This window comes from Mauremys mutica, chromosome 11 (assembly GCF_020497125.1).
Source record: "Mauremys mutica isolate MM-2020 ecotype Southern chromosome 11, ASM2049712v1, whole genome shotgun sequence".
Taxonomy (NCBI): Eukaryota; Metazoa; Chordata; order Testudines; family Geoemydidae; genus Mauremys; species Mauremys mutica.
Window position 1 is genome coordinate 76,174,154 of NC_059082.1, and position 23,977 is coordinate 76,198,130.

Genomic DNA, 23,977 nt, shown 5'->3' on the forward strand with positions numbered 1-23,977 from the left:
ATGCTACAGTTTGGAGCCTAAGTTTCAGAGTTACAGTTGCTGATATCATCTAAACAACAAATAAGGGATGTTAATATGTAGATTGAAAGTGGACCTGAGAAAATAATGTTTTTCACTGGTAGACTTGCTAGATAGTTTGGAAACAAAAAAGTGAGGTGAGAAGGACTGCTTTTCCCTCTTTTTGTCTATATCAAGGGTTCTCAAACTTCATTGCACCGTGACCTCCTTCTGACAACAAAAATTACTACATAACCCCAGGAGTGGGGACTGAAGCCTGAGCCTGCCCAAGTCCCACTGCCCCGGGCAGGGGGGCCAGAGTCCAATCGCTTCAGCCCCAGGCAGGGGGCCTGTAACTTGAGCCCCATCACCCAAGGCTGAAGCCTTCAGGCTTTGACACCAGGCAGTTGGGCTCAATCGAGCTTTGGCTCTAGTGACCTCATTAAAACAGGGTCGCGACCCACTTTGGGGTCCCAACCCACAGTATGAGAACCCCTGGTCTATATTATGAAGAGTGGTCTGTTTAAAGGGGAAATGTTAACAATACTGAACAGTACTACTTATTTTCTTTTATGAGTTACTCTTAATTCAAGAATCCTGCCTTTCACTTGATGACTATAATACTGTCCTTCTTACACAAATAGGATTGGCAGATGCTCTTCTGGTTTTCCTAGTTTGGTAGCTGTGAGAATGAATCACACTTCTGTTGTTTCTGTTAATACTGATACATAGTACACACATGTTTTTGTCATTTTTCCAAGGTTGATCATACTTACATAGAATCTCATCTTCTGACTAGTGATTACATATCTTCTCAGAAATTATTTCTTTTGTAGTCCCATTGGAAATTACTTTGGGACTATATAATGTCTCAGAAATCTAGTTGTCCCTTTAGGTTGCTGATTGTTGATGGTATTTTTTTTTAAATGATCTGTTAAACTGATTTTTTAAAGACATTTTACATACCAAAGAAGCTATGTTAGTATGTGTAGAGCAATACAGTATGTTGCTTTCACTAGTAGAAGATAGTAATAAGTTATCATAGTAAACCTGAATTGAAATGAGTCAAAGTTCACAGCATTTATAAATTCTAGAGAATGCCAGTAACAACAAAAGATGAGCATAAATTGTTAGAAGTTAAAATTAAAAATAAAACTAAGTTTATTGTTAAGAACTCTCATTTGTCTTAGTGGGTGAAATTTAGCTATTGTACAGTAAAAAAAAAAATCCTTTAAGAAAAGAAGCTGGCATGGCAATGAAGTGAAAATGAACCGGTAGACATAGTTGTCAGGACTAGAATATATTATTTCAGTATCTAAATTAAAAAATAAATAAATATATATATATATATATATACTGAAGCTATATATTCCTGTCGCTGCAGCTCTGGCCAAAGGTTCATGCCCACTTAAAAGCTGTATATAGATTATTATTGAAACTTTTTGCATAATAAAAATTATACTGCTAATGGACAATGACATGGGTCATATGGAAGAACCAAAACGTTGTGAAAGTTCTCATATTTTATAAAATTAAATTTTAGATAATCCTCTGCAAAAAAATTATTACGTGAATGGATAAGAATGACAATATGGAAAAGCGATTACCAAATTATAATTTGCAGACCGCCAGTGATCTGTGGCTCTTTTGCTGGTGCTCTACAGTGAGTTGGCAGGTTATATGGTGTTGACACTCCTCCTTGTGTGCAGCTGCTAAATAGCATTTTAAAAGATCAAATAGATTCCTAATATTGTTTACCCATTTAAGCAGTTGCTACATTCTTGTTTATTTGTATTATGGTTGTGCACAGTAGCCAGGGCCCCAATGTACAAACATGTAACTAAGAGACAGTCCTTGCTTCCAGTCATAGGAACATTATTCAGTTGCCAACACAAAGGAAGGTAGTGTACAAGGCGCTCGCTCTGTTAAGACATGATACAAACCGAAAATGCTTGAGGGATAGGTTAGGAGAATCCGCTCTAGCTAATCATGTGGGATCCATTTTCTGGACCCGAATAGTAGATTTTTCATTATCTGGTTATCATGGTTTGTTTAGGGCTCTGTGAAGTCCTACAGCACATCATGGAGAGTGAGTGGAAGCAGATAATAGAAAGACCATATGTCTAATCTTAGACCCTATGAACTGTTAAAAATGATAGAAAGATTGGCATGTGTTCCCAAAACATAAAAAATATAAGAGCATTAAATTGGGTTACATTTGGATGCAGGGGGGAAACTGGCATCCTAGAAAGGATAAATGTCTTTACATTCCAATGAAGGGCAAATAGAGAGTTTCTTAAATATTTGGAATTTTTTTTGTGTTAGGGAGTGGTCCAGTTCTCAGTTACAAACTGTATATGCATTTCAAAACAGGAAGCCTCTGAGGCTTTTGTTAGGAATTACAGAAGACAGAAATTGAATCAGCCAGTAAATCTTTCCCTTAAGAAAGGTGATGAAGTGATTTTAATACCCAGTTAGTTTAATAAGACTTAATCTGATTCACCTTTATCCCTTGCAGACATCCCCACGAGTGTTGTCATTACTGTATACCAGTTTTATGGTGGTCTTGTTAAATTAGTTTGGTTACAGTTGGGACTTAAAATTTTACATACTATCTGCATCGTACGTATAAAAGATTTCACTTCTGAGTATTGTAATTGAGGAACATTTTACTTCCTCCAGATAATTCAGAATGGATAGTGATCATTTCTCTCTCAAATTGTTGTTAGATGTAGAAGTCATGCGTCTGGCTCTTCAGCTCTGAAGAAAAGTTAGAGAAAACAGAAAATGAGGATTTTACAGCAGATACTTCTGTGATGGGTTCCCCCAGGGTGCCACCTGGAACTGGGGTACCACTGAGCTCCCCTGACCCTCCAGCCTGGGTTGCTTTTACACTGTACTGCTGTGACCAGCCTGCACTTTCGCCAGCACACATACAGGTAGAGACACACCCAACTACACCCAGTTACATGCAGACGCTGTGAGCAGCCCTGGATGGGAAGGCTTCAGCTAGGGAACTACACAGGCATGCATCCCGTCTGGAGTGTAAACCCAAAATTATATCATCTCGCACTGCACAGGGAACTGTACAGCGTAAGCTCATGAAATTCACCCCACCTCAATGTGGAGAAGAATACACAACACCTTTCTGCCCCGAGTTATGACTCTCACACACCGGTTTAGACAAAAGTAAAACAAATTAAAACAAATTTATTAATTACAAAAGATTTTTAAGTGATTATAAGGGATAGCAAACAGATCAAAGCAGATTACCTGGCAAATAAACAAAAACACAAAAAAAGCTTAATATATTAAATAGATTGGATATGAATATCAGATCCTCAATTTAAGTGATGATACAAGCAGGCTGCAGATTCTTAAGGGGCAAGCTTCACTTGTCTACAGCTTGGAATCCCCAGGTGTTCCTTTCACAGGCTAAAAATCTCTTTAGCCTGGGTCCAGCACTTCCCCCAGTTCAGTCTTTGTTCCTCAGGTGTTTCCAGGAGTCTCTTTGGGTGGGGAGTCAGTGAAGAACCAAGATGATGTCACTCCCCTGCCTTATATAGCTTTAGCATATGGTGGGAACCCTTTGTTTCAAAGCTTGGTTCCCATGCCAGTCAGTGGAAAGATACTGATATCCCAAGACGAAGTCCAGCACCAGGTGACCTGGTCACATGTTCCTGTAGTGTTCCAGCAGCCACGACTCGGAGACTGTCTGTGTCCTCAGGAAGGCCCCCAGGCTTATTGTTTTCTCTAATGGCCCTTTCCCACCCAGCTTTTCAGAATGAAAACATCTTGTCTAGTGAGTGTTTCCCAGGTTTAAACACATTTGTAATACAGTTACATAGTCAAATATTCCTAACTTCAGATACTAAAATGATACATGCATGCAAATAGGATAATCATATTCAGAAAATCATAACCTTTTCATTGATATCACACATGATCTGTCTTCCATAAAATACATCATAACTATGTCATAATCATATCATATCACTATGAAGAATATGGGGTGCAGTGTCACAACTGCTGTTACAGATATTTGCTGCGCAGTTGGGGCTGATGACATTTTATGACTGGGCAGACAGATTGACAGGTAAAGGGGGTTCACAGCAGTAGGTACTGTAAATACAGTGTATCTGAGTCTTCTAGACAAAGCCTGCTGTGGGCTGCCTCCATTGCTTTTGTATGAATAGTTCAGTTAGTGGTTATTTCAAAGCTGGGTGATAATGCTATTTGCAGGACCAGATCTAGCAGGCACCAGCAAACCAAGTTCATGCTTGGGGAGGCACAGTTCCAGGGGCGGCATTCTGGGTGGTTTTTTTTTTTTTTTTTTTGCTTCGGCAGTTGCGCTCTCGGAGGTTTTTTTATTATTATAATTTTTTGCTTGGGGCAGCAAAAAACTGAGAGCCGGCCCTGGCTATTTGCATACTCAACAAGTCAGAAATAGGTTAAAATTCACAATCTCCAGATCTGCTAAAACCAAGGAAATAGGAGTGATGGAAAAAATGATAAACTTACTGAATTTTTTTGGGTATTTTTAAGAACAATGCCTGTGTTGGTTCTTCCTATTAAACAGTAATGTATGGTTTTGTTGAAAGCTAAGAAAAGTTTCATCTGTGGGAGGACTTTGGAGAGGCAGTTTAGTTTTAAGAAATTCTCATGGGATTTGGTACTGACAAACAGGAATTCTGAAGTTTGTGTAATAAAAAGCAACTGGAAAGAGTATTTTTAAGCAGCTTTACTATTGTATCTTTAATTCTGCATATTAATGACTTAAGCTCTGTCGATTGGACTTTCACTTCATGGCCTGCAGCAACAGCAGCAGAAGCGTATCCCCTAATTTTACAACAAAAATATCTAGCTTTGGGGATAGTTAATGGACCAAATTCTTTACCCAAATAACCCACTGGAATTGCTAGGGATGTACAGGCCTAAGTGGGGGCAGAATTTGGCCCAGTTTTCATATAGAAGGTAAGGGCTTAAATGTTTCTTGGTGGACACCAATTTGATGCCCTTTTTAGTGTTATTAATCAATCTGGTTCTTTTCCTAGGTACTGAGATATATATATTATAATTCCAGTTTTGAAGGAGGGTGATAAAATTGAACCTTCATGTTATGGACCCATTAGCCTTATTGATGTCCCAACTAAATTCTATGCAAGGTTTTTGCTGACCAAACTATTGCAGTAAGAGGCTGAAGTTTGTTATTTTTGTGAAGAACAGACTGGCTTCTGGTTTTCTCATTCTGTTATTGATCAGTGTTTTGTATTGTCTCCCTTGATCAATAAATATGTAAATATCCCAAAATCAAAAGCTGTATGCTAGGTTTGCTCACCTTTGGGCAGCCTTTGATTCCTCACATGTGAATCTTGTTAGCTGCAAGATACTTGAAGCAGGGATTAAAAATGAGCCTGAAGTAAGTTTGAATTTTCTTATAAGAATCCTTCACTTCTCTACTATCTCTCAGGACTGACGATGTAGGGCAGAACTGAGATTTAGCTATCCCTTCTTCTTTGAGTAGTGTCTCTAAGAGTGCTCCACTGTAGGTGTATCTGCACCCCTGCACCTCTAATTGGAAATTTCAGGTAGCAGTGTCCATTCTGTTGTGCATTTGGTTGTCATGGTATTAGAATCTTGTTGTGGCTATGGTAGTTGATGTAGATTATTAGGGGAAAGCCCAGTCAGTTTTGGCTGGTTTTTGGTTAGTTCAGTGTGTGGCAATAAATGGCTGCTTTTAAGGTTTACAGCTCTCTGTCTCCAGTGATTTCTTCCTAAAACTGTTGCCCCCAAGGATACAACAACATGGCAACAAGGATGGAATTCCTGTGCTGCCCCAGCAACAGAAGTAAGTAGAAGTCAAGGTACAACAAAAACCAAAAGCCCTTTTGCTGTTGGAAGGGGGTGAGAACTGGCTTGTTTGCACTAACTGTGCAAACTGAAACTAAAAGCATGGGTACACTTATGGGGCCGCTGGAACCTTTTGAGGAGACTATAATGCAATGTCACATATCTATTGAGCATTTTGAGCTTTTTGTTATTGCAAATGACATTACAGAAGAGAAGAAGGTGCCAATGATCTTAAGTGTTGTAGGGGCTAAGACCTACTCCCTGCTACGCAGCTTACTATACTCTGTTAAGCCAGAGACCAAATCTTACAGTGGCTTTGTGGAAATCCTGGGGTCCCATTTTTCTCTGAAACCATTGGTAATTGCTGAAAGATATAGGTTCCACAAAAGAGACCAAAAAGAAGACAAAACAGTTGTACAATTTGTAGCAATTTTGAAAAACCTTGCAGAACACTGTGAATTTAAGGAGATATTAAATGATGCCTTATGTGACAGTTTAGTGTGTGGCCTGCACAGTGAAGCTACACGGAAGCGCCTATTGACAGAGGCTCAGCTTACTTTACAGAAGGCTGCTGATATTGCGGTCTCCATGGAACTGGCTACAAAGGAGGCGCAAAGGAGGTTAGTTCAGTGTGTGGCAATAAATGGATGCTTTTAAGGTTTACAGCTCTCTGTGTCTCAAGTGATTTCTTCCTAAAACTGTTGCCCCCAACAATACAACACATTCAACCCACACATTTGCTCTCACTTATGCTATACTATCGTGTATTTAGCTGTAACACTCTGAGTACCTTTCCCAGACCGGAAGAAGAGCTCTGTGTAGCTGGAAAGCTTGTCTCTCTCTCTCTCACCAACAGAAGTTGGTCCAATAAAAGATATTAATTCACCCACCTTGTCTCTCTAATATCCTGGGGCAGGGTGTAGACTGTGAGGCCTCCAGCAGGGAGCCTCAAAGGAGCTGTTACACCCTGTCACAGCTTCTTAGTATATCTATGTAATATTCCCTTACCTGAATGAACAGTGAGATCACAAGGGGTTATTAAATGAAACCAGAAAAGGTAAAACAATGGCCTAAGGTAAAAAGCATTCCCTCAAACAATAGCCGGGTTTATAGCTCTGAAGAGGGACTCCTCAGGTTCCAGGGCTGTCTGGTCAAGGCTGAGAAGAGAGAGATCAAAGGACACTGATCTGTTGAAAGGTGCCCCTGGGAGAAAGACAGGAGGGAGGGGTCAGCAGGCAAGCTGACACAGAGACAGCAGGCTGATTGAGAACCAGAGTCTATACTAAGCAGGTTACAACTTGGTCCCCAAGATAATGGAGGACACCAAGGCTGTTATGTCCACCTAGGGACTTGAGTAGGATAACAAGTGTAGATAAGACAGTATGTGTATAGGGTTTTTTGTTGTTTTACATTCACTTCTTTGTGTACCTTTGGGCAAAATAAAACATACTTTCTTTTGGAGAAGCTGCAGTGTGACTGTTACTGTCAGCAGGCTCCCAAAGGGAAACTCTTGCAGGCACCAATCCCATAGGGCCTACAAAGTAATATAATATGGTTGGCAACCAGAAGGATGTAAGCCAGAGACCCATTGCTACAGTGAATCATAAAACTAGTGTCTATTTAGTTCATGGTTTTTAGCGTCTAGCAGAGATATGAATTTAAATTTCCAAGCTCATCTTTTGAAGGAGTTGTGCAGCTTTCCTTTGAGAATGAGGACTGAGAGGTCAGCTATGGACCTTCAAAAAGATGAGCTTGGGAATTTAAATTCATAAATCTGTTGTATACTAAAAAACATGGCCTAAACAGAGACACTGGTTTTATGGTTCATTACAACAATTTGTAACAAACTGTACTGCCTGATAACCCTTAACTGCCCACTTCATTTTAATTGATCTTCTACAGAATGTGTGAATCCCTTATATTTAACAATCTGTCCCGCCTTGTATTTCCTCAAACTCTCTGGCTATCTTCCCCAGACCTGAAGAAGATCCCTGTGAAGCTTGAAAGCTTCCCTTCCACCTGCAGAAGTTAATTCAATAAAATATTATCTCATATATCTTCTCTCTCTCAGAGAATTAACTATCAGTCATATTGTTTATTTCTGTCATTTGTCATTTAAAATGTAACAATGCAGTCATGTTGTACATGACGTGTTATAATTGTAGCATAGCAATTAATTCTGTTCCACTTTGTACAGTCCCCCCCCAGCAATTCACACAAACCAGGGCCGGCTCCAGACCCCAGCGCACCAAGCGTGCGCTTGGGGCGGCGTGCTGCGGGAGGGCGGCAGGCGGCTCCGGTGGACCTCCCGCCCCTGACACAAACAACTTTTTTTTTTTAACATGGACAATTGTTCTGATACTTACAGCCTGAACTGACTAGAATATTTTTTGTCAAATGTAGTAGGCTCAGGAAGAACATTGTAATGTTTTGATGAGTTTTGCTCATTCATTATAAGTTCAGTGCTCCAAACTGACTCCTTGAGGAGCAATCAGCATTGTTCCTTTAAATGGTCACTTGTAAGATTCTTTACATCCCTTTTCCAAAGCACTGTTAAATCAGATGTATCGCAAGTACTGACTGCTCCTTTCTAGTTTACCATGTCACTACTTTGTGTTTTCTCTCTGATGTTGTGCATTTTTTGTTCGATTGTAAAAAGATTGTTCTATTTATTGGATACCAAGTAAATTACATTTTTTTTATTATTTGCAGTTCTTCATACAACTTTTTGAGTCAGAGAAAATCATGCTTTTAACACCTAATTTTATTTCTGCTGAGATTATTCAATTTTTAAAATATTTAAAAAAATAAAGTTGAGGAGAGAAGTTGCCAATTCCCCCCTGATGGAAGAGGTAAAGTGCACCCAGTCTTACTACAGTTGCTCTCAGTGAAGAGGAACTGATCTTCTTACATCCCTTGGAAATGAACATATGGCCTTCCAAAGACATCTTCCTGCCAATTGCCAGTGTCCCCTGGAAATGCAGAGAATGAAAAGGAATTCCGTTTCCACTCTTGAGTGAAAGTTGTTTACCAAATAGGCCCTTTCCTCTTGTAATGAAGCTCTACAAACTCATTTTTTGTTGGAGGGAACTCAAATCTCTGGGTATACTATGAATACTTCTGAAATGTCAGTCTGTGTTTCAAAATTTCACTGTGTACCAGTACTCATTATTTAAAGCACAAGTAGAAGGGATTTTGTTACTGCACCTTTTCCTTCCTCTCTGCCTGTTATAAAGTTTTTTTTAAGATGTAGGGGAAGAGAGGCAAGGCCAGACTGATCATTTTGTTTTTCTCTTTAGGCATTTGCTTACCTCTTGTCCTCTCCTGTGTTAAAAATCACAAAAAAATACTGTTATTTTTTTTAAATTAGTACACTAATATAAAAATGACCAGCATGTGATTTAGCTAATAAATAAAGCCACCATGGATTAGGTATTGATTTGGGAAACCAATGTTGGAGCTATTCTCAGCATTTGGAAAAACATCACCTAAGTGATTTGGAGGCTTACTCTATTATCCATATATAGTTATTACTACTGTAGTTATAGTGCTCCAAGTAGAATTTTAAAACAAAATTAACATTTGAAAAACTTTACATATATTTAATGTTATTGACTGAAAGCTTTGCATGAAATCTTCAAACAAAAATAAAAAATTGCCAGTGTAGACTAGCCCTAGGCTTGTCTTAAACCTCAGAATTATTCTTGAGGGAATATCATTTCTTTAGTCAAAAGCCTGGGTTCATTATGTGTAGACATTTCCATGAGTTCGGATGGTTGTTTCTTCCCAGTGTCACACTGGTCAGCTAGAATGACGATAGAAAAAAATATTCCCCCATCAAGAATCATAGTTTTTCCATACTTCTTCTGGAAACACAGTCTTGGTCCTTTAATAAAAATGTTTTGCTGCACAGGCGGGTCTCTGGTTCTTTTATGATTTGTAGAGAGACAAGCCTATAACCAGAGGTCAATAAAGGATATTTTAAAAGATAAAGGTGCATCAGTTCATAATGGATCCAGAAATCATCACTGCCATTTAAACTGTTTTCTATATGACAAGCTATTTTACCTCTTGTCCTACAATTTGTTACCTGAATTGAAGGATGTTAGCGTGAAGTCATTTTTTATGTTCAAGCATATCAGTATTAACTACTTTGCTGAAGTTCTTTCAAGTTAAGGCCTCCCTCTCATAAATCTACTTGGGCTGTGTCTAATCAAGTTGTGTTTTTAATGATATCCTCTAAAAGTTCATTGATAGTGTCTTTCTCCACAAATGCTGGTAAGTCAACTGGTCTAACAGTTTGCTGTTTTTTGTTTTTTTTAAATATGTTTGCTACTTCCCAGTCTTCAGGCAAGGGGACTATTAGCCCCTGTTACTGAGTCCATTCTCCATGAGCCTTTGTGGCCCGCTGTGTCATCACAGCTCTCTCACAAGACTAGCACCCCCTTCTATTGGTCACTCTGGATTTGTGGTGGTTTCTCTGCCAGTTAACTCAGCCCTCTAGCTGGGTAACCATTTTAAATCCACCCCTTTCAGGGTCACAATTGTCCAAAGTAAAAAGTCCCCAAAAATGTCTTAATACAAAAGATCCTTCTCCCCTCTCTGGGGCTGTTCCTCAGTCTGTCTTTGAGGTTCAGCCTGAATCCCCCTTCACTGGGGACAGTAGCAAAACCCAGTCCCACCCTTAACTCTGGGTTTAAAAGCCCAAGGCCCTGTATCACACAGCTAAGTCAGCTGCTTTACTTGTATCATGGTTTTCCCTGAGCCATTTCCTATCTTGGCTCTTTAATTCCTCTCTGGATCTCCCAGTCTCTTCATTGTTTTGATCAGGGTCTCTCCCAGGCCTCCCTGCCCGAAGAGCTTGCCTCCCTACTCAGCTTCCTTTCCTGCTCTGACTCTCCTTCCAGCTCTTTCCACAGTTGCACTCTGTCTGTGCTTAAAATCTGACTCCTTTTATACAGAAATCACCTGATTCCTCACAGGAAGGGCTCATCCTATAATTAGGGCCTGATCAAATTCACAACCATGAAAAGTGCGTCAGGGACTGTGAAATCTAGTCCCCCGGTGCCCCCCCGCCCATGAAATCTGGTCTTTTGTGTGCTTTTATCCTATACTATACAGATTTCACGGGGGAGACCAGCGTTTCTCAAACTGGGGGTCCTGACCCACATGAGAGTTGCAGGGGGGTTGCAAGGTTATTTTAGGGGGGTCACGGTATTGCCACCATTACTTCCATGCTGATTTCAGATCTGGGTAGCCAGAGAGCGGTGTCTGTTGGCCAGGCACATAGCTCTAAATGCAGCACTCCGCCAGCAGCAGCGCAGAAGCAAGGGTGGTAATACCATACTATGCCATACTTATTTCTGCGCTGCTGCCTTCAGAGCTTGGCAGCCAGAGAGTAGCGGCTGTTGACTGAGGGCACAGCTCTGCAGGCAGCAGCACAGAAGTAAGGGTGGCAATACCATCCCATGCCATCCTTACTTCTGTGCTGCTGCTGGTGGCGGCTCTGCCTTCAGAGCTGGGCTCCCAGCCAGCAACCGCCGCTCTCCAGCTGCCTAGCTCTGAAGGCAGCACCGCCGCCAGCAGCAGCGCAGAAGTAAGGGTAGTAGTACTGCCAGGAGCGGCGCCAGGGTTTCTGGCACCCTAGGCAGAATTTGGGGGGCGGCATTTTGTGCGCTCCCCACGGGGCGCGCGGGAGCTTCCGGTTCCGCTCCCGTTGCGCCGCCGAAGAAGGACCCTCTGCCAAAATGCCGCAGGCGACAGCGGTAGTCATTGAGCTGCTCAATTGCCTGCCACTGTTTTCCGCGGCACGTCAGCAGAAGGTCCTTCGGCGGCGCGATGGGAGCGGAACCGGTAGCTCCCGCATGCCCCGTGGGGAGCGCACAAAATGCCGCCTCCCGAATCCTGGCGCCCTAGGTGACTGCCTAGGGTCGCCTAATGGAAGCGCCGGCCCTGAGTACTGCAACCCTCCCTACAATAACCTTGTGACCCCCACACAACTCCTTTTTGTGTCAAGACGCCTACAATTACAACACTGTGAAATTTCAGATTTAAATAGCTGAAATCATGAAATTTATGATTTTTAAAAGCCTGTGACCATGAAATTGACCAAAATGGACCATGAATTTGGTAGGGCCCGACCTATAATCAGGTTTGGCTTAGTCCCAGATTCCCCAGCTATGGGCAAACCACCCTGTTACAGTCCCCAACAGATACTGCTTATTCCAGTTTCTCGAGAGAATCCTTTATCCCTCAGTAACATCTCTTTGGACAGCCTGTACAACATATGAAAAGGTATTTTGATCTAGAGCATTTTAGGGTTTAGATCATCTTGTTCCAACTGTAGTGTATATGTGCATTTTCACTCACTTTCTTTCTTCTAAAAATGTGGCCAGATCTTGTCCTTCATCTCTTTGTGCATTGTGCCCTTCTCTCTCTTTGTGCACGGGGGAGGGAGATGTTCATCCACCTTCTCTGCACTGTCTTTCCTGCTATTGGGGTCCAGAAATCTCACAAATGGGCTGGGGTAGGGGGCTGCATTTAGTTCCCCCACCAAGCCGTTCGGAAATTTGACTAATAGTTAATGCTTCGTGGAGTTTCTGCCTTTACTTCTCTGAGACCTCCAACTGGTCCAAAATACCAGCCTTCACAGCCTCTGTGGCTACAACTTCATCCAGCACACGGTATGCTGCCTGTGCCCATCCCATTAGAAAAAGGCCCAAACAAATATCCCTGGAATCCTCCCAATAAGCTTCAGTAACTACCAACTCAAAAGTGATCAGGTAGACAAGTGAGTCATCTTCCTATCCCAGTTTGGGAGGGGCTAGGACTTAATTAAGGCCTGCTTTTGTGTTAATCATCCTGTGAAGCACCTGCTCCTGGAATTGTTAATATTGTTGCTATTAAGTTGTAGCCTGGGTTTATTGCTCCTTCAGAAACTGCAGAACAACATGCTGCTGTTGCTTCCATGATTCCATCATCTATTTCAGGATCTTTCCATTTTCCATTCTTTGGACAGACGATGTTTCATACCACTTCTGGTACCATGTGTAAGCAGGTGCAGTTCCCCCTGTATTCCAGACAGAGTGTACAAACCCTGGATGAGATGAAAACTTAGCCCATTTGTGGGATTTTTCTTAACTAACAACAAAATACAACCCCCAGCCTAAGCTTTCTCTTAATATTGGACATCTATAGGGTTTTCTCCTGCAAGATCCCCAGGGTTCTGCTCAGAGAGTCCCTCCAAACATTCTTATATACTATATCTTATATCTTTTTAATGGGTTCCTACCATCTGACATTAGGATGACTTAGCAGAAGGGCTCCATGTCCCTTTGTAAATTCCTAAATTCTGGCCCCAGTTAAAATATGTAACAGATCTTTTTGTGGAATCATGTCTTTAATGGCTGAATTCATTTTGGAAGGCTATGCAGAAGAAATGTATTTAAGGGAAATCTGAATAAACTCTTGTCCCCACGTTATTTGGCAGAACCTGGTCAATATAGTCAAATATTCTTTTTTTCTTTCTTTGTCAAAAGAATCCCAAATTTTGTTCATTAAAGTTGCTTGTGGGCATCGTATTACATGGTGAGACATCTCTGTTCCTGAGACACAAGATACCAGAAGTCCATACAGTCATTTGAAAGTTGGTCTCTGGCTAGAAAATCTGCCTTGGAATTGGCCCTCTTGAGCGTAAGTGCCAATGACATTTTTGAAATTATTTCTTTGGTTTTGTTAAATTAACACTTGAACATAGACACCGATGGACATTTACTCTGTCAGTCCAATTGTAGACACTTTTAAGTAAAAGCAAAAAGCATTTTTGAATATAAGCCTCTTGCATATGATCAGACATGCATTTTAAAACAAACCCCTTTCTGTCTCTGAGTGTTCTCATTAAAGGCACTCATTATCACATCTTGGAAACATTATACATTAGGATTTTTCAAATAGCCTTCAGAATCTAACTTTTTTTAACGTTTATCTGCCAAGTGTATTAATTAAGCAGTATGTAACCCACCTATTGTGACACTCTGTCTCTCTCTAGTGGTGACTGGATTACATATAGAGGTTTATGAGCATACTACAGCCTTGGCTTACAGAGCTGACTCTTTTTTAGCTAAAGCAGTAGAGGCTCATGCTTTTAGAACAAGAGGTCCCAATTTCAATCCCCTACTGACAACCCACCCAGCTGTGTGGCATTACAAGTACATAGTATTCTATACCCATGTTTGAATTAAAAAATATAATGCTTATATTTCAAAATAATCCAAGAAGTAAATATTTGAATGTACAGGGATTTTTTTTTCATTTTACATTTACTTTGATCCTGGAAATCATAGTACTGAGAGACCATAATATTTTACTATTTGAGCATTTTAGTTATTGTTACCAATTTTGATTTCAAGGCAGGTGTTACAGGATGAAACCAGTTATCAAACAGAAAATTTTAATAATGGATGTTCAAGCTTGAGTTGAGAAGTTCTGTTAGAAATGAACTACCTTTGCTCACTAACCAAAAAATTTGTTAAAAGCAGCAAAGAGTTTTGTGGCACCTTATAGACTAACAGACGTTTTGGAGCATGAGCTTTCATGGGTGAATACCCACTTCGTCGGATGTGTTGTACCTTAAGAAAAAAAACAACGGTGGGCCTTACTCTACCCTGTCTTTCACCTTGTGTCTCCATTTACACCTATGCAAATTGGATGTAAAATGCTACTATTCTGTTTTGGTGGCATTCTATACCTTCTTTGCCCAGGTTTTAGTCATGGCAAAAGGTACAAGATGGTGAAGAATCTGGCTTGCTTATTTTAAAGGCCCTCTCCCTGCCTTTCAAATATTGTGCGTAGTTGATCCATTACTGGAATTCAATGACTGATCATATATTAGGCTTCTGTTTTCCAATTAAAGCTTATATCTAATGTCATTCTGCTATGAGTTACTGTAATTTTGAGTACTTTTCTGAAACTCAAATTGAGATTAGCCATCTGGTCACTGGATTTTTTAACACCTTGAGTTTTTTTAGTTTGTTTGTTTTTGATTTTTTTCTTTAAACATTTGATTAAATGTTACTATTAGGAAACCCATTTATCTGAAAATGAAAGAAGTGCTACTTCTTTGTGTATGTATGGTACTTGTTCTTTATCAGCAGTACTTAACTTTTTTAAAGTGGTTCTCTGCTTAAGAGGAACAATTGTTAGCATGACTAAATTCCACAGTTAGTGGTTATTTCCAGGTTGGTTTTCCAACAACATTTTTTAGTGAATGCCAAAGTATTTTTTTTTTTAATCCATTGACCTTTTTTAGGTTTTGTACTCTTCATTCTGCTGCCTGATTACTTAAGGATTCACTGAGCAGTTCGCTTGAAGGCTGTTCTTTTTCCTAGCCACTGGCATGAAAATGCATCTGTCTGTCTGAGTGAGGCCTCTTTGATCTTCAGAGAGTTTTAACTAAAAGCAGATTACAATGAAAGCTGTCAGGCAATTTTTTTCCTATGAAATTGGAAGTACTTCCTAAGATTTCATGTCAGGTGAGGCTTTCCCTTCTCAAGGAATTAAGATTTGGGAAAGTGATCAGACTGTTTTGACCAGCATTCTAAGATACATAAATGTGTGTGATGTACAGCTTTAGTACTGTGCCAAAAACCAGTGCAGGGCATCATATAGTCATATGTTAGTTAAAACCCAGAGGGATAATGATCCTGCTAACCCCTGGATAAAGTAGTATTTAAAAACCTCATTAAGAGCCTAGAGTCCAATAAAGTAATTAAAACTGAATCTGTCTCTAAGTAGTTTGAATTTAATTCCTATACTAAGGTGCTGATTTGCAGATAAATCAAGTCACTCCTTAAAGTATCTAATAGTTTGTTTGTTTATAGGATAAGAACTGCAAAAATTTACTCTGCAAATCTTACAGGATGTCTTGAAATCCACTGCAACAATATGAAATATCCTTTTGTAAATACATGCCAAAAGTGGATTGAAGGAGCCTTAATTAAAAAACCCACATAATTCCATCTTTCTTTGTTTTTCTTTTGAACCTGTGTATTGATAGTAAAATTATATAGAATTTGGTCTACTGAATCATACCATTGATCTGCCTATAGCAGTCAAATATTTTGCCTCCAGTAGTGGCCAATTCCTGGTTCTTCAGAGAGAAGCAAAAGACTCTTAGGGCTTGTCTACACTTACAGTGCTGCAGTGGCGCAGCTATACTGGTGCAGCTGGGCTACTATAGTGCTTAGTGAAGACATTACCTACACTGACAGGAGATCTTCTCCTGTCAACATAGGTACTCCACCTTCCCGAGAAGCAGTAGCTATGTCAACGGGAGTGTTAATGCCAACTGGAGTTTTAAGTTATTCTCCATAATTTTTACTGACTAAAACAATTTAGTATCATTGGCAAATTTCACCAGATTGTTAACCATGAATTTCTATAAATCATGAAGTTAATTCAAACACGGTTTCAATATGGCCCCCGGGGGTAGATACTCCATCACTCACCTTTCCACTTTGAGGAGAACTGTTAAGATTTTTCAAGGGGAAGTGATCTGTAAAACAGTAGTAGTATAGTATTTTTCTTATGTCCCTTATTTCACTGTAAACTGGGGAAATCTGATTATTATTTTATTACACAATATAAGGAGTTTGTGTTACTTCTAGTATGATAGTTTTTATTGTCCTTAGTTTTAGTAATTAGCTAACAAAACTATTTTGATTTTTATATACAAGTGCTCATTAATTATTTTATCATGAGAAAAATGAGTGCGGTCCAAGTGTTCTATTAATGCATTTCAGTCTGGAAATTTTCTTATAATTGGCTTGGCAAATGGAATGAGTGAGATTAGTTGCTAATGAGAAGATAAGTATAGTAATTTTTGCATGATATGAACCTGTGATTGTCAGTAGGTAGAAAAAGGAAGTTAGATTATTTTCCATGAGACCTTGCTGCTTTGTGAGAAATCATTAACATCTTCTGATATTGTAAAGTAGGTTATTTCACACCTGCATTTTTATCACTAACCATTAATGCTCCAGCCACAGATTCTGATGTTTTGCTAATTAGGGAGACATTAATGAAGTAAGGGATATGAACAATAATTTATGGCTTGTTCTAGTAATCTAAACAAAAACCTAATTGCATAAATTTATCTTGTACGTCCACCCTTTGGCAGGATATTTGTGAAATGCAGCAAGTGTCAACTTTTCACAAGCAACAGGTGTGACCTATATAGATTCACAAGTCTTTCTAATGTTAAATTGCAAATAACTTGAGTCATTATATGAAGTGATAGATTAATGGCTTGTTGAAATCCAGTGGCTCCTGTAAGCAAGGATTTTGCATTTATGCTCTGGTTCATTTTACCTGAATTATTTATGTAGCTAGTTTCTGCTAGGTAACTACTGTGTATTATTATTTTGAACTTCTACTGATTGTTCACAGATTTCAACATCATTAGGTTTCTATGTGAACAAAATGAGGCTCTTCTTATCTCCTGTTTCAAATTCAAGTTTATTGTCCTCATCCTCAAGGGCCTTCAAAATCCATGACCCTGCCTAACTCTCAGCTTTCATCTTCTCCTCCTGTCTTTCCCACTGTTCTCTCTACTCAAACCACCCTGGCATGGTACAGTTCCCTGTTTATTGCCTCTTAATGATTTCTCTACCAAATTTCCTTAATTTACAAGTAAAAATGCGCTTGCGTCCCTGACCATCTTGGCTAATAGCCATTGATGGACCTATCCTCTCATTATTTTTTGAATCGAGTTATACTTTTCGCCTTCACACCATCCCTGGCAATGAATTTCACAGTTGACTGTGCGTTATATCGAGAAGTATTTCCTTATATTTGTTTTAAGCCTTCTGCCTATTAATTTCATTGAGTGACCCCAGATTCATGTGTTATGTAAAGGGGTAAATAACACTTCTCTATTCACTTTCTCCACATCATTTATAGACCTCTATCCTATCTTCCCTCAGTCATCTGTTTTCCAAGCTGAACAGTCTCAGTCTTTTTAATCTCTCCTCAGATGGAAGCTGTTCCATACCCCTAATCATTTTTGTTGCCCTTCTCCATACTTTTTCCAGTTCTCATATTTTTTTTTTAGATGAGGTGACCAGAATTGCATGCCGTATTCAAGCTGTGGATGTACCATGGATTATATAGTGGCATTATGATATTGACTGTCTTACTATCTAGCTCTTTTCTAATGGGTCCTAACAGTCTGTTGGCTTTTTTGACTGCTGCTGACCGTTGAGCAGATGTTTTCACAGAACTATCCATGATGACTCCAAGATCTTGCTTCAATGGGAACAGCTTATTTAGACCCCATCATTTTCTATGTATAGGTAGGATTGAATTTCATTTGCCATTTTGTTACCCAGTTTTGTGAGATCTCTCTGTAGCTCTTTGCAGTCTGCTTTGGACTTAAATATCTTGAGTAATTTTGTATTGTCTGAACATTTTGCCACCTCACTGTTTACTCCTTTTTCCAGATCATTTATGAATATGTTGAATAGCGGTGATCCCAATATAGATCCTTGGGGGACCCTACTATTTACTTCTCTCCACAGTGAAAACTGGCTGCTTATTCCTTCTTGTTCCTGTCCTTTAACCAGTTACTGGTCTTTGAGAAGACCTTCCCTCTTATCCCATAACTCCTTACTTTGCTTAAGAGCCTTTGTTGAGGGACCTTGTCAAAGGCTTTCTGAAAGTCCAAGTACACTTTATCCACTAGATCACCATTTTCCACATGTTCGTTGATCTCCTCAAAGAACTGCAATAGATTGGTAAGGCATGATTTCCCTTTACAAAAGCTGTGTTGACTCTTCCCCCAAAATATCGTGTTCATCTATGTGTCTGATAATTCTGTTCTTTACTATAGTTTCAAACAGCTTGCTTGGTACCGAAGTTAGGCTTGTAAGTTTGACTTGTAATTAACAGGATCGCTTCTGGAACCTTTTAAAAATATCGATGTTACATTAGCTATCCTCTAGTCATCTGGTACAGAGGCTGATTTAAGTGACAGGTAACATACCATAGTTAGTAGTTCCACGATTTCATATTTGAGTTCCTTCAGAACTCGTGGGCGAATACCATCTGGTCCTGGTGACATATTACTGTTTAATTGATCAGTTTGTTCCAAAACCTCTCTACTGACACCTCAATGTGGGACAGTTCCTCAGATTTGTCACCTAAAAAGAATGGCTTAGGTGTGGAAATCTCCATCACATCCTCTGCAGTGAAGACTAATGCAAAGAATTCATTTAGCTTCTCCACTACAGCCTTGTCTGTCTTGAGTGCTCCTTTAGCATCTTGATCATCCAGTCGCCCCACTGATTGTTTGGCAAGCTTCCTGCTTCTGATGTACTTAAAAAAATGTTGGCGGTTAGTATTTGTCTTTAGCTAGCTGCTTTTTGAAGTCTTTTTTTGCTTGCCTAATTATACTTTTACACTTTACTTGCCAGAGTTTATGTCCTTTTGTTTTCCTCTGTAGAATTTTACTTCCAATTATTAAAGGATGTCTTTTTGTCTCTAATCATCTCCTTTTCTCTGTTTAGCCATGGTGATGTTTTTGGTCCTCTGTTTTTTTAATTGGGGTATACATGTAGTTTGAACCTCTATTATGGTGTTTTAAAAATGTTTCCGTTCAGTTTACATGCATTTCACTCTTGTGACTGTTCCTTTTAATTTCTGTTTAACTACCCTCCTCATTTTTGTGTAGTTCCCCTCTTTGAAGTTAAATGATGATGTGGTGGGTTTCCTTGGTATTTTCCCCACACGAGGATATTATATTGACTAATTTTTAAATTTATGTTACTACCTTTTCATTAATGCCTTTTTAATACATAGAATTTTTGTAGCACTTTATATCTTCAAAGCATTATTCAAACATAAACTAATGCTTAAAACTGCCTTTTGAGGTAAGTAAGTAACTATATTACTACTATCCCATTTTACTGATTGAGACTGAGGAACAAGGAGACTAAGTTACTTGCCCAAAATGAATCATATGAGTTAGTGAGTAAACATGTTCTTCACTTATGTTATTGAAGCTGTTATTGAAGCGCGTGCCTGGGGCGGCAAGCTGCGGGGTGGGGGTGCCCTGCTGGTCCTTGCAAGGGCGGCAGTCAGGCAGCCTTCAGCGGCTTGCCCGCGGGAGGTCTGCCGGTCCCACGGATTTGGCGGCAATTCGGTGGCGGGTACGCCAAAGCCGTGGGACCGGCAGATCTCCCGCAGGCAAGCCGCCGAATCCGTGGGACCAGGGACCTCCCGCAGGCAAGCTGCCGAAGGCAGCCTGCCTGCTGTGCTTGGGGCGGCAAAAAAGGTAGAGCCACTCCGATTGTTACTTAACTGAAATATACAGCATATTATTCAAAATTCTGATGCCTCTAAACCAATCACTTTCATATGTATACTTATCAAATTATGAAAGAGCTATTTAAAGTTGCTTTCAAAATGATGGAGACAGTATTAAATTGAAAAGGAGCAAAATCAGCTAAATTCAAAAGCTGTTACAGCATGTATCAAAAGCTTAATCTGGAAGTGAAAATGAAACATCAAATGCATTTTTGCTGTTTTCAGACTACAAACCTTCCCCAGAGGAAACTTTAAAAATGTAGTTAAGCATACAGTGTATGAGGATGCTTTGTAAAATGGATAGAAGATGATTATGTTATTGATGTTAGCTAATTGTTAGTGAGGACAAATTTGTGGCCTGATCCTGTAAACATCAGTAATTTTATCAGTTGGCGCTTGACTAATAAACTATGGTAATATATTTACAAATAGCATTGGGAAAATCCAAGGAATACTTAGACTTGATTGGAATGTTTTATTTGACAATTTGATTAATGTCTGTAGGTATATGGATGCTAATATAGCATCCACCTCTGTCATAATTTTTAAGGGTTATTTACCCCAAGAAGCACTGACTTTTTAAACAGCTTTCTCAAGGTTTAGAATTAATAATACTGAAAAGTAAAATACTAATGCTGGGGCTACTTGATACCTAATTACCTGAAAGAGCATCTTGTTCCCTGTGATATACTGCCATATTTGGGATCAGCAGAGAAACTTCAGCAGGAGTTCCTTCAATACAATAGAGATGGAATTGCTAGCAGGGCATTCTCTGTCAAGTGTCTTCCATTTTGAAAATTCCCCCTCCTCTCCCACCTGGCCTGCTATACCTCAGATTTGTTAACTTTCCAGGTACTCTTTGACTTAGGATGTTGAGGAAGGTGTTGGGTGAATGGACATTCTTTTATTTATGTTGTGATTTTTAATTTATGGGATAGAGAACCAGAGCACTGGATATGTGCCTGTAGATGTGTTTTAATTATTTGAATAAATAAATAAATTTGTCAGTGCTCACAATGAGAAATTGTATGCCTTCTTTGTCTAACTTATAAGGTGAGTGTGTGTGTGTAGTATCAGAGGGTTAGCCGTGTTAGTCTGGATCTGTAAAAAGCGACAAAGAGTCATGTGGCACCTTATAGACTAACAGATGTATTGGAGCATAAGCTTTCCTGAGTGAATACCCACTTTGTCAGACGCATATAAACAGGATAGGCATCCTTAGCAAATCATAACTTTTCCATTGACACCTTACATGACATATTGTGTACAAGATTTGTTGCAATTGTATAACAGTAATATATCAATGATATAAATGGTCAGAATTATTTCTACAGCATCACTCATACCCCCCTACATTGCCCTGCTAAAAATATTAATGGATAGTCATGCTTTTCATGCATTGTCCGGAAGAATTATAGACATCATGTTGAACTGCCAACATTTAAGTTTCAAAAAATGAAAAAGATGGCCATGTTTATGTTTCTAGCAATCTAAGCTAATTTTTCTGGTTCAATGGATTTAAAGTGAGGGTCGGATTATTTTTTGAAACACGAGAAGAACGTCAGGAGAGCCAGAAAATATTTAAATTCTCACAAATTCTGCATAATATAGTAAAAGACACCAATGATTTAATCTGGCATTGCAAATTCTATGTTATTTTACTAATAGTGCACTGTCAAAGGTAAACAGGGATAGTCAGCATCAGTATTTCTGAACTAATATGTGAAAAGTTTTCTTTTTGCACTAACTGCCACAGAATTCAAGGGCTTTGACACTTTATAGTAGAATACATAATGTTTTTTACATAATCTCTCTTCCCCAGACAGTGCAAGCATATTTAAAGAAAATCCAAATTTTAACACTATTTTAGAACTGCTAAGCATTTACTCTGTATTTGAGTATGTGTTTGTATCTGAAGTTGTGAATATTGGCTATGTACTGGTATCGTACACATGTGTTCTATTCCTGGGTAACACCCCCCAGATAGAATTTACATTGCGGCCAGACGGATATATTGATGGCCCATCAAAGACACTTACGTCTCACAATGGGCCATAGAAGAAACTCATGCCACCCAGTAGGTCTTCTTGCAGATGCATCAGACTTCGAGAGGCCAATGCCTACCCCCGGGAGTCATCAAAGCGTGTAAGGACATGTGATATGCTCATGTGTCCCTGGACTCCATCTTGGGCTAGTAACTTTCCACAAACAGAGGCCATTGGCTTTGTTTGTGACAGTAAAATTCCATACACATGGCAGAGAATATAAAAGAACCCCCGAGATATCTCCATTTTGTCTTAATTTCTATTTCATTTCTCTGGGCTGGATTTCTAACAAGGAAGCTTTGGATAAGGACTGATGAACCCCAGTATGTTTGGGTAAATCAAGAGAAACTTTTGCAAGCTCACAGTTTATTCCATCACTGCTATGTTTCTGATCTATGAACACGGAAAAATCACCTGTATGTATATGATCTACAAACTCTCTTCTTTTCTTTTATTATTAAACCTTTAGTTTTTAATTACTAAAGGATTGGCATCAGTGTGATTCTTGCATAAGATTTGAGTCACATATTGACCTGGCTAAGTGGCTGATCCCTTGGGATTAGAAGGCCCTATATTTGATTAAATTGTTTTTCAGTAACCACTCATCATAGAGTCTAATGTCTGGGTGGTGGGCAGAGGTCTGGAATGCCTAAGGAGACTGCATTTTTGGCTTCATGTTAACCAGTGTGGTGAGACAGAAGTTCACTTTTGTTATTGGCTTGGTATAATCTAATGATAGAATAACCACCATTCAGGAGTGAGGCTGCCCCATTTCTCAGCAGTCTGTCCTGAATTTGGTATTCTCAGCTGTGACCCGCTGAGGCACGGTGACAGTATGCGCTAATAAATAAAAGGAGATTTACTCATCCAGGAAGAGAAGATTCTTGTTAACTTTGTTTTAGTAAGCCCTCTAGAGATGTATTTCGTCAAATATGCCTGTTTCCCCTTATGAGAGAAGGGACTATCCCATATTTGCAATGATATGACAAATCACAGGAAAGAATAGACATGCACAAAAACATTTTTTATTAAAATGGAGGAGACCAGCATATTATATATCATGATATAAGCAATATTTCTGATCTCATACTCTCTGAGATTAATAATTATAAAATACAGCCTGATAAAAGCCTTGTATTTATTTGCTGTATTCCTAAACTGATTTGGATATTTATTTTACTTTACAATGGATTTAATATTTACTGAATTTACTGTGTTGTATGTCCTAGTGCTCCTGGGGAAATTCTGAACCATTTCACGTGCACAGAATTCATGTGTCGTGCAGAATTTTTTTCTCACAGAAAATACATTCTGCCCAAAGGTGCTGTAGTTACTCCTTTTGCCCACCAGGGGCCGCTGTGGTGCCAGAACAGAGATCAGCCACTCCTGGGCCAGACCCAGCTGTGGAAAGGGAGAGAGCAGAGGCTGCCTTCTTCACAGCGCCCTGCCTGTGAGGCCAGGTCAGGAGGCAAGGGATATGAGGAGCTGCACAGCATGGGGCTACTGGGGTTGTGTGTCACAGACTGGAGTTCAGAAGGGTTAGTGGAGGGGAACAGACTGCGGCGGGGGCTGGATGGGAGTGGGGGCACAAGGGCACATGGCGATAAGGGGGTGGCTGAGTAGGGGTACAGGGACACATGAAAATGGGGGATGGGGTGCAGGGACACATGGGGAGGAGGGTGGCTGAGTAGAGGTATAGAGACACAAGGGGACAGGGGGTGCCA

General features: G+C 39.7%; 1 protein-coding gene across 16 annotated transcripts in view; it reads left to right on the top strand.

The window, feature by feature from the left end:
- SDK1 (sidekick cell adhesion molecule 1) overlaps positions 1–23,977 on the top strand; it is a 664,468-nt gene that overhangs the window by 144,015 nt on the left and 496,476 nt on the right. The window contains exon 1 of one of the 16 annotated variants that reach the window (XM_044979067.1): positions 3,987–4,093. The exons of 14 other annotated variants lie outside the window; for them this stretch is intronic. In XM_044979067.1, coding sequence (XP_044835002.1) covers positions 4,060–4,093 — 34 coding nt within the window. In that variant the 5' untranslated portion in view covers positions 3,987–4,059. Of the gene's footprint in view, positions 1–3,986; positions 4,094–5,506; positions 5,846–23,977 lie in introns of those variants that run through there. One more of the 16 variants, XM_044979066.1, reaches the window with a different exon arrangement.